This window comes from Osmerus eperlanus, chromosome 26 (genome assembly GCF_963692335.1).
Source record: "Osmerus eperlanus chromosome 26, fOsmEpe2.1, whole genome shotgun sequence".
Taxonomy (NCBI): Eukaryota; Metazoa; Chordata; class Actinopteri; order Osmeriformes; family Osmeridae; genus Osmerus; species Osmerus eperlanus.
Window position 1 is genome coordinate 8,496,221 of NC_085043.1, and position 11,519 is coordinate 8,507,739.

The following is an 11,519-nucleotide window of genomic DNA, read 5'->3' on the forward strand; positions in this document are numbered from 1 at the left end:
GGGTCCCTCTCCTGGAAGCGGTGCGCGGGGTGCGGGGGCAAGATCGCCGATCGCTTCCTCCTCTACACCATGGACAGCTACTGGCACAGCCGCTGCCTCAAGTGCTCCTGCTGTCAGGCTCAGCTGGGGGAGATCGGCACCTCCTGCTACACCAAGAGTGGCATGATCCTCTGTAGAAACGACTACATCAGGTGAGACTGCGTGTGTGTGTGTGTGTGTGTGCGTGTGTGTGTGTGTGTGTGTGTGTGTGCGTGTGTGTGTGTGTGTGGGAGCTGCCCTCCCCCCCCCCGCTACACCCTGTGTCTGGGAAATACAACTTACTGTACACAACGTACGTGACGCTCTTTGGAATGATCAAATTCAAACGATGGATTTGGAGCAAAGAGAGATGCTACTGTCAGACACAAGAGGAGGGTCTGTTTTCAAGGTGAATGACGAGGCGAAGCAGAGTTTTCGTGTGTTAGAGAATAGTAAAATGTCTCGTTACTGGAGGTGGAATTCACAAGGTCCTGGATAAGAGCGAGAGAGAGTAAGGCAACAGACCATATAATGATCCACAGAACAGAATTGTAGTATGTCACTGCTTGTTAAGCAGGTGGAATTCTCTCCAGACTATTCCTTAACGGAGTTCAAACATGCTGACAAGTTGACAGAGCACCAGACGAAAAATAGATTCCGTCCCCACAACATCTTGGTGACTGTCTGCTGTGTCATTTTTCAGGGTGAACCAAACAGCAGAAAAACTCCCAAGGTTTTTTGTTTTGCTTTACGAGATGCTAGGAAACTATACAGGACGGACACAAATGACCTTTGACACTGTTGGAATTTTAAAGGGTTTCTCATTCAGTCCCACAAGTGTCCATATATGAGAAAGGGACGATTTAATTAGCAAAGAGGGTCTTTTTAAATATTTATATGTGTGTTACGGACACTTAACCAGAGCTAGGTGAGGGCTCTCTCATTCTGCTAATGTAGAATAACCTGATCATTCAGCTGTTTGACCTCAGGGAGGACAAGCCAGAGCTGTCTTCTCTAAACACAAAGTTCAGACTGCTTCTTGACAAAATGAAAACAATGTATATACAAAGTTTCATTTCACTTGATGAAATTGAAACGCTAACATTGTATGTCTGTTTAATCTTAAATCCGTTTGTTAGTTCATCATAATTTCAGAGCAAGAATATTTAGCAAATCCATAATTTCATCCACAACCTTTCAGTTCCACTAATCCGTTGCCATTTATGATCAATATTTAATCATTGAATCTGCCTTATTTTGTATGTATTTACTATATATATCGATATCAAATGTAGCGGTAACTCAGTCAATCTACGTGAATGTGCTGTTCTGACTCCAAGCCTCCAGGGAAGAGTCTCCACCCAAAGACAGCTAGTGCCGTCTCCGCCCACATCCTCATCAAAGACATGAGTCAATGGGGTACTCCAACCGTAATGGGACTTCTACCTAATTAGAATTGGGAAGGGGGAAAAGTGGATACACCTTTCTACTTGTAATGAGAGCGTTCTCAGAGCCGGGAGGACAGCTAAAACACAACTCGCACGAGCCTGTGATCTGGTTAGAGATAAGGATAGAAGGAAGAGGAGGAGGAGGGGGAAAACATCTGACAGTGAGTCCACACAATTAAAAGCTTTAATTAGAGTCCCCCTCCATTTTCCTTTAGTCCTGATGGGTTTTATCTAATGAGATCTGGTCCCTGGCTCGTATCCTCTCCCAATGACGTGTCCGAAATGAATGAGAGCCACATTGCAAACAAAACATTTAATTAACCAAATTGGCTTTTGAGAGGGAAAGAAAGAAAGAGAGGGAGGATTATTGTGAAGGCCAGTTGCCTCGTTTTTTTTTTCTTTTTAAAGGGCCAGTGTCTCATTTTTGTAATGGATTATTAAATTGCCCTTGCTGTATAAATAATGGAGTCGTGCCTTTAACTTTTATTAATACAGCTGATGTGAAAACGGTCACGAGATGGATCAGCACGCTCGAACGAAAAGGCATCAGCTTCCCCCTAATGGGGCGTGTGTGTGTCTGACCTGGGACGATACGCACAACCCATCAATCAGATGGAGAGATGACCACCATCCACAAACACAGGACGAGCCAGGTCTCACTGTGTCTACGCCAAAGCAGGCAGCAAAGCCTTCAAGCAGGGCGAACATCCGAGAGAGTTAGTCTGTTTTGGGATCATATCGTTTCTGAGCTCGAGGTGGTGTTATTTGTGTGGGGTGCTTGTGGAGTGAAAATTAATCTAGGTAGCAATCATGTGGTGGCTGGAGTCAGGGAAAACGCTGTCCCTTTAATTGAATAGGCCTAGGTAATTAAATGGCACTTTTCCAATAGAACGTGCGAGGTAAATCTAATAGTTGGTTATTTAATATCACTTTGAAGTCTGCCCACTCAAGCACTATGACAGCACGGGAGCATGTGGACTATTAGGCCAGGAAAAACCGGGATCTCAGAAATTAATTAAATCGCATGCAATTTAGGGGAAACGTTTATCTTGATTTGTCATAACAGAATTAATTCAAGGCCTTCAATTCACTAGGGTCCAGATCTGTTACTCTGAATTAACCAAGTGTAATTTGTCTGATTCCCCCCCCCCCCTCCCCCCTATCCTCATAGTCTCTCCCCCCCCCTCCCCCCCACCCTCATCTAATGCAGCTTGCTATTATGCAAAGCCTTGCTTTAGTATCAATATGGCCTAGTGCTTTTAAGGTGCTTTGGCTGTTGATGTAGAGAGGCCTTTTTTTAATGGACTGTGTTGCCGAAATCATTGTTCTACGCTTGTTTCACTCCACTCAGAAACCTTTCTGTGGCAGGGGCCTGCCTTCTCCGCACAGCCAAACCCAGAGCCGTGCTATACATCACCTGCCAGTCCCGAGATGAGACGCTCCTTCCTATAGATAGTGGACATCTCCCAAGTCCTTTTTTTTAATGAAAGACATAGCTTGTGGTATCTCAAAGTCAGATTCCCTGCGCAGGGAACATAATACAAATAAATCAACGTAACCACCACAACAGCGGTTGACAAAGCTGTCCTCCAATGTCTGTTGGTGATTGTGTGAGCAAACAGCTTCAAAAACAACAAAGGACTCCTTGGAAAAAGGCCTGATTTGCAGGGAAGAAACTGAAACCAGTTGTGTCATCGCAATTAAAGAGTCCCCTGGCCTTAATTATACTGACCTGGACCCTCCCCCCACCCTAATGCAAGAGTTCAATGGGAAAAGCAGACCATTAGAGGACAGACTGATAGCAACTTAATTGAGCACCTAAAGCCTTCAGCAGTTTAAATCAAACACTATCAGGCACTATCCCCTGGTAAAATTGAAAAAAGAAAAGAAGAAAGCTGTTATGTATAGTGCACAGTGATGAAATAGAGAGAGTGGGGGGAGACTTTCTTTGTTTTAACAGCCCTAAGAGACACGCACACAGGGGAAATAAGTGGTTGAATGAAAAGTATTGCATTGAGATTATTTGAATCTACAAAGTGTTTCACACGGACGGCAGAACGAATGGCCTGGCTGGCTGATGGCTGCTTTATATATGTTTTCTTTTTTTTCTTTTTGTTTTGCTTTATTTTCCTGATAAAAAAAAACTATGTCAGTTTGAGGTCAGAAGAAGTTTGAGATCCTTGATTAAGATCCAAAACTAAAGTGAAATCCTCATCCTCCTGTGCTGTGGTAGTCCCATCTAACATTCAGGATTGGCCAAGTTGTCACAACAGTCCCAAGCTAATTAGTTTCTGAAATGGAGTTTTGATCGAGCACTTCCAATCGATGCCAAGACAACATTAGTTTCTCAGGCTTCCTATTGAAAGCCATTCTGACGTCCCTTAACAATGCACCGGTCTGCTTTGTCCAAACCGTAAACAACAACCACGCAGGCTATGTTTAGTGAAAAGACCAAACAGGATTTTAATTCCTATTCTAGTCATTTTAACTCAAAAGGGACCCTGGTTGTTGCACGGATGCAACTCAGACCCCTTTAAAAAAAAAACACAAACGCGACAAAAACAAAAGAAAGCGCAGAAGGGATGAAACGGAGTACATCACGCGGTCCCTTTCGTCAAACGATTTTCCTCGGTCCTCACGTATCTGTCTGTGATGCTCCTTCAGCAATGTTAACCACTCCCCCCCCCCCCCCTCTCCCGAGCATGTCAGAAGCCGTGGTCTTATTTGATTGCATAGGAAAAATGCAGTGATAGAGCAAACACCCGGTGAGATATGATGACAAATGGGTCCAGATCCCGGTAAATTACTTTCTGCTCAAATCGAAATTTCATTCAGTTTGTTGCTCGCAGAGATGAAGTAATCTAAATTGTGGACTCAGAAGGCAGATAGAAGGGAAGCCGGAGCAAGCATTTCATTATCAAAAGTCAGAGGGAGAGAGAGAGAGAGAGAGAGGGAGAGAGATAGAGAGGGAGACACGAAGAGGGAGAGAGGGAGAGAGAGAGGGAGACACGAAGAGGGAGAGAGAGGGAGAGAGAGACACGAAGAGGGAGAGAGAGGGAGGGAGGGAGAGACAAGGAGAGAGAGAGAGAAGGTTAGGGACGAAAGAGATGAGCAGAAGCAAATCTAAAGTGTTGACACCATGATTGAAAAGGTTAACCCATGCACATTATATATCAACCCGAGTAGCTACGAGTTTCTAATGGAAATGCGGCACTGACAGAGCATTCACAGGAGTCCTAATGGCAAAAGCACTATGTCTCTGCCTAGATGTTCAATCAAATCCTCTTAGGCACTGATTGCTTATGTTCCAGGTTATTATTAGGTAGCAAAAAAAAAAAATGTGCGCCAAAGGTAATATGTAGTTTCTGCACTGGAGCTTGTGGCGAACAGGACACAGGATGGTTCATCTGCCTTCCTGGTATTGCCACGATCCCCTGTACCAATCAAAAAAATTGTCAAGTTGTAATGTCCCCCCCCCCCCCCACACATCATTGCTATCTCCACAAGCTTAGAACTAAACTCATTTAGGCTAAGCCAGTGGAAGTGGGACTGACTCTCAGTACTTCTAGAGTAACATGCCCACAAATGAAAACCCAGTACAGAATATTCCTTAATGTTCATGATGCTGTGAGGCTTACCCCACCCCCCCCCCCCTGCCCCCCCTTTCTGCAGTGGGAAACGTGACCATTTCATTTGTATTCGATTCATTTCATTTCCATTATTTGTGAGTGCTTCACATACTATAGCAGGGTCGTGAGCCTCCACACACTTGTGCATCATTTTGAGAACTTGAAGAATCTACTATGCCATTCTATTCTATTCTATTCAATAACCTTTGTTCTTAATCTCCCGTGACAGGTTATTTGGAAACAGTGGGGCATGCAGCGCTTGTGGTCAGTCCATTCCGGCCAGTGAGCTGGTCATGAGGGCACAGGGCAACGTCTACCACCTCAAGGTAACGACTCTCCCGAAAGCAAACATCAACCCAACATCGTACCCTAACTCGTTCTGTAATCCCTAACTCAATTCATTACAAGTCATGCATGAAAATGTGAGGTAGATGTATAGAAATGGGTTGAGGTGGAGTGTGAGAGTAACTAGTGTGTGTGTGTGTGTATTGCAGAGTGATAAACACACTTTCTCTTTGTCTCTATCTATTTGTCCCTCTCCTTATTACATTTACATTTAGTCATTTAGCAGACGCTCTTATCCAGAGCGACTTACAGTAAGTACAGGGACATTCCCCCGAGGCAAGTAGGGTGAAGTGCCTTGCCCAAGGACACAACGTCAGTTGGCATGACCGGGAATCGAACTGGCAACCTTCGGATTACTAGCCCGACTCCCTCACCGCTCAGCCAACTGACTCCAATCCTTATCTCTCCCTCTCTCTATCTATCGCTCTCCCCTCAGTGTTTCACGTGTTCTACCTGCCGGAACCGGCTGGTCCCTGGAGACAGGTTCCACTACATCAACGGCAGCCTGTTCTGCGAACACGACAGGCCCACAGCACTCATCAATGGCCATCTGAGTTCACTGCAGTCGAACCCACTTCTGCCTGACCAGAAGGTAAGGGTCCTCTCTGTCACCAGGGCCTGCATACCTCTCTCTGTGCCAGGGAACAGCGTCGGTTTCGGTCGTTTGAGCACCGGAAGTGCTGATACTGACTTTGATCTGCTCAGTACGCTTCAGTTGTCGGAATCCGGAAGTTGAAACATTGTGGTTTAGTAAGATGCTGATTTGAACATCTTCCGCTTTAATGAAGAATACAGACACACAGAGACCTGACACCAGTAAATATTGGTGGCAGAAATAATCATCTCTTGTCATTTCCTAAACATTTTTCATACTAATTACATATTGATGACATTGATTCATCTTTACAGCAAGGCACGTAACCGATATTAAATCGTATTGACCAAAGATTAATTTCAGTACTGGACTGGCAATAGATTTTTCCATCATTTCTGTTGGAGCATATTTGACTTTTCCATGACTACCGTGGCTATTCACCTGGCCTGAATCATTAGTCTGTGTCCAGAAATACACATATTGCAGGAGGTTAATTTCAAGATGCACATTCCCTACCTACCTCTATTTCAGGGAGTCAGGTGGCTGAGCGTTTAGGGAATCGGGCTAGTAATCAGAAGGTTGCCAGTTCGATTCCCGGCTGTGCAAAATGACGTTGTGTCCTTGGGCAAGGCACTTCACCCTACTAGCCTCGGAGGGAATGTCCCTGTACGTACTGTAAGTCGCTCTGGATAAGAGCGTCTGCTAAATTACTAAATGTAAATGTATTTCTTATTGATCTATGGTCTTCGTTAGATCTTACCCAGGCTGAAAGCTAGTCAGTACAACAGCGTATTTAGACCGCAATTACGAGGCGATCGCTTCTTCTAATAGCAAGATGGAGTAATGCCCACCTATCATAACATGCCTTTATCTGCGGCGCATAGGTGCGCTGCATACAGAGATAAGGGCGGTGTGTATGTTGAGTACATTTGAATCCGGGTGAAAGGGGAGCGATATTGTTGAGAGCATGTACGTATTTCACCTTGAGTGGATCTGTGAGAGCAGGGAAGAGGCAGGGCTCCATTAAGCCCCCCCCCCCGCCCCTGCCCCTCCGCCCCCCCATACACACACACTCTCTCCCCCCTCCCTCCCCATCGCAAGCCTTTTAAGGGATCGTCACTTTTACAAATCATCCCTAAGAGCACCTCACATTCAAATTGAAAGCCTTGCATTATCTAGCTTAATTTTAAATGTCTGTTTAAGCCCACACGGCCAGCCCCTCGCTTCTCTTGTGCTACGGCTGGTGCCGTAAATATGAGGCCTCATTGTTTATTTATGCCCTAACGTCAATTGTAGTGAAAACTACTGAATTATTTACTCTAAAATGCAATCTGAATATTGGCTCTGATGCTTTAATTATAGTGGGGAGAAAGAAATATTAAACATGCATAGACACCTCACCCTTGCAAAAATAAAATAAAACAAGTTTTGAGGTTTGGTCATCTGTGGATGTGGAAGAAAACAGTCCAAATGATATCGCACAAACACCGTTCCATATGTTGATTTCTGTCTTTTAGACCAACTATATTTGGCGGCACTCAGCACCTTGAGCGTTTAACAGTTTGTAAGTGCCAGGACACGTTGTGACTTCCTGTACCTTGTAAAAGTCACCTCCTGCTGTTCGGAAAGCACACACGACTCAGCATAGCAACACAGCTGCCTGGGAGAGCAGGGCAGAGGGGCTTCTGCTAACGTGGAAAACGAAGCTCGGACCGTCTGTTCCCCCCCCCTTCATATTTCTTTTTTATTATGTGCGATTTCACGGTGACATAATTGGTGTTGTCTGTGTCCGTGGCACAGAACATTTGATGCTCATTTATTAAGTAGGCTTCCCAGCTTCTCCCTAATCTCTTTGTTCAGGACAGACAAATTACCTTTCTCATACCGAGCTTCCACCCAAGGGAATTAGACCTTCCCAGTCTCCCTCACTTTAATTAGCCCCCAAAGTGTGTGGTTGCAATTACTAATAGACTGAAGCCTTCTTAGTGATTTGAGAGAAGAAGGAAAAAGTAAATTGCCCCCTAGAATCTTAAAAAACAAAAGGGAAAGATTAAAAAAAGAAGTTGGTTCTACTGTTGGTGAAAGCAAAGCGGCATTTCTCAGACATGTTATAATTGTCTTTTGTTCCTCTGTTTCACAAGAAATAAACCCCTGAGGGATTGTGTTGGAGTATTGTTAGAATTACACAAAAGGCTCATTTTATAAATGTACTTTAAAGTTAATGCAAAGGAAATGAGGCACCAGATGGCCTCCAAAGCCCTACTGATCAATAAATTAACTGTAGGCTTTGCAGGAGCAGGCGAAAATGGATGGAATCTCTGTCAGACACGGGCAAATGCAGACTAGCACTCGCGTAAACTCCAGCTTCTGTGCCGTCCTTTGGTTGTTGTTGTCACAAAGCCTCACAGAGGCACACCAAACAGTCTGAATGGAAGATCTCAGAGAAAATCACACTGTAATATTACCCCTGCCTCCGCAAAACAGAGAGCTGTGTTGAAAATCAACCCAGAGCAGAGCAGGGTTCAGGAGTTGAAATGACAGAAGGGTTGATGTGCAGAGGCGGAATAGCTCCAAACCCCCCCCCCCCCCCCAAAAAAAAAAAACCAAGACGTGAAAAGTGTGCTGTGTTCAGAGACACTAGTACCAGGTTCTAATACATCAACTACTGTATGTGAAACGATCTGCAAAATCCGGAGACTGTTCTAACACTGTGTACTTTTTTCTCCGGCATCCAGGTGTGTTAGGCTGCAGGAAGCGGGAAACAGGAAGCGTGCCTTCATTTGAGCCCTTACTCATCGTCACCTAAGACTATGTGGATCGGTGCCCCAGCCTTTTAGCCTCACCCCCCAGGCCCACCCAGGCCCCCCCCCCAGACCCCCCCAGACCCTCACCTGAGCTCCCAGGAGTTAGAGTCCATCGACAATATTCTCTATCTGCTCCACACATCTGATAACCATCTGACCCTTGACCCGTCCCTTCCCCCTAAATGTGGGTGGATTCCCCAGCGCGCACATGCGCCTGAAACAGGATACCGAGGATGCCCTGAGCCTGGAATAAATAAATAAAAAAGGAACAGAACCTGAGGGACTCAAAAGGCGGAAAGATTGAAAATCCACTCGAAGGATGTTTTGGATAAAGAGACAAAGAAAGACCAATGAAGCAAATCAAGAGCAGCGTTTTTCCAAACTGCATTTGTACATTTGTTGAAAAAAAAAAAAATGAAAAAAAAGGGAATTGTGGGAAACGGAGTACTTTTATTTTTCTTTATCGTTTCCTTTTTATATCCTTATTTCCTTACAACATGGTATTCCCACTTTCTATATTTTAAGTGTCGTAAAAGGGAACGTGTTTCACTCTCAGTGGTATATAATAAGACTGGTATCTGTGGCTTTTGTTGTGGAAAACAAATCATGAACACTTGGTGTATTTGTAAAACTACCATGTATGTACAGTATGCATGTAAATGTTTTTGTCAAGACGTTGCTACAGTCCAACCTGCCTTCACACAACCCAGCCGCCCCTCCCCTCGAAACCTGAAACCATGGCAGACCAGATAAAGATGCTCATAGTCGGTAAAGTAGAGATTTTCACCAACCTATAAATGCTGAATGAAAGAGAAATCTATTTGTGATATTTTCAGAGACATTTGCTCCAGTATGGTGTATTTAATTAATAAAAATGATTAAGATATAAATGCTTCTCTTTTTTGTGTCAAAGGAGAATATTTTGGAGTTCAGTATTTGGAAGGGCCTGAATTACAATATTTTAGCAACATAAATTCTACATTTTAAGTTTGATGATTTCATTAATAGTTATGAGTTTCAGATCTAGAAGTGATTTATTTAGCAGTACTCCCTTCCCACCAGGGTTTCCAAAGGGCCTCTCTCTCTTACTATCCCTCTTAACTGTGCCAAAGGAGAGGGACAGTTCTTACATTCATTCTCATTAGCAGTCCACTCATTTTTCTTTTTATGCAAGGAACCTCATTATGTAACTACATGCTGTATTAATATTCAAAACACAGTGACATGCTCTCCATTCAATTTAGTGCATGGCAATTATCAATGCAGATAATGAGTGTCGAACTGAAAATGGACAAACATGTATTCACTTTCTCTTGTTCACGTGAACGTTTTGCTTTTCATCAGGCTAATGTCTGACGAAAATAGAGGAAAATGCCCCTTTGAAGATTCAATTACTGAGTGAAAAGTGCAGAGTGAAAGAGGTGTCTCTTCTTTGCCGGGGCCCAAATTGAAAGGGCTATTTACAGAACAAATTGATGTTTGAAGTCATTGCAAGACCTAATGGGTATGAAGAAGATACCCTGTAATGGATTGATATGCTTATCTAAAGGATGGTGTCTGGGGCTAGGCCTGGCTCGCACAGGTACCGCGGTTCTGTTGGGACGGATGCTAGCGAGACAGAAACCAGAGGTGACCTCGGAGGCCCAGGGCGCCGTTCCCCGCAATACAGCTGCGACACGCCCCGCTCTGACAGAGTATTTACATTTAGTCCTTTAGCAGACGCTCTTATGCAGAGCGACTTACAGTAAGTACAGGGTCATTCCCCCGAGGCAAGTCGGGTGAAGTGCCTTGCCCAAGGACACAAAGTAATTTTTCACTGCCAGGGAATTGAACCAGCAACCTTCTGATTACTAGCCCGATTCCCTAACCGCTCAGCCACCGGACTCCCAGTATTTGCACTGTTTCATCAGGGTATTTACTCTCTTTCCATCAGACAAACAAACGCACATGCACACAAACGCCCGACCGCTGCTCCGAACAAACAACAATCGCTTTGAAGTCGACAGGAAAACGTAGGATTACCTGTTGTTAGACAGTGACACACGATAGTGTGTCCTCTGAACAGTCGGGAATTGTGCGTTTTTAGATCAGACCTTTTTCCATAACGAGCCTTCAAGAAATTGATATCGCAGAACATACAGATGTCCCAAGAGAGGAGAGGGAGGTTGGTGGAGTTTTCAGCCTGAGATGAAGGCATTCCTTATAGGTTCTGTCAGAGTCCAGACACATACAATCACCACGTATCCGAGTCAGGAAAGCGATGATCAAGGGAATTCACAAGGAAAGGTTGTGAACTAGTTCTGGGTTTAGACCTTAGTGATCTCAGTCATTCATCTGTCATCCATACATTCACTCATATATCCATACACGTCACACATCAGCTCCAAATGTACAGTACAGCGTCGACGAGAACAACTTCCCAGCAGGAAGTGCATTCCTGGACACATTTAGACCAATCCTGGACATCGTCAGAGACATGTCAGACAGGGAGTCAGGTGGCTGAGCGGTGAGGGTATCGGGCTAGTAATCTGAAGGTTGCCAGTTCCATTCCCGGCCGTGCCAAATTACGTTGTGTCCTTGGGCAAGGCGCTTCACCCTACTTGCCTCGGGGGGAATGTAATGTAAATGTATGTCAGCATCAACAGAGACAACTTGTCTCTGATGCACTTTGTAAGCAGGC

The 11,519-nt window shown here is 44.5% G+C and overlaps 1 protein-coding gene across 1 annotated transcript in view; it reads left to right on the forward strand.

Moving 5' to 3' along the window:
- The window catches only part of LOC134012715 (LIM domain transcription factor LMO4.2), a 10,947-nt gene extending 1,218 nt beyond the window's left edge, over positions 1–9,729 (forward strand). The window contains exons 2-5 of the mRNA XM_062452257.1: positions 3–191; positions 5,325–5,421; positions 5,877–6,032; positions 8,771–9,729. Of these exons, the coding sequence (XP_062308241.1) occupies positions 3–191; positions 5,325–5,421; positions 5,877–6,032; positions 8,771–8,779 (451 nt within the window). The 3' untranslated portion in view covers positions 8,780–9,729. The remainder of the gene's footprint in view (positions 1–2; positions 192–5,324; positions 5,422–5,876; positions 6,033–8,770) is intronic.
- The last annotated feature ends 1,790 nt before the right edge of the window (positions 9,730–11,519 follow it).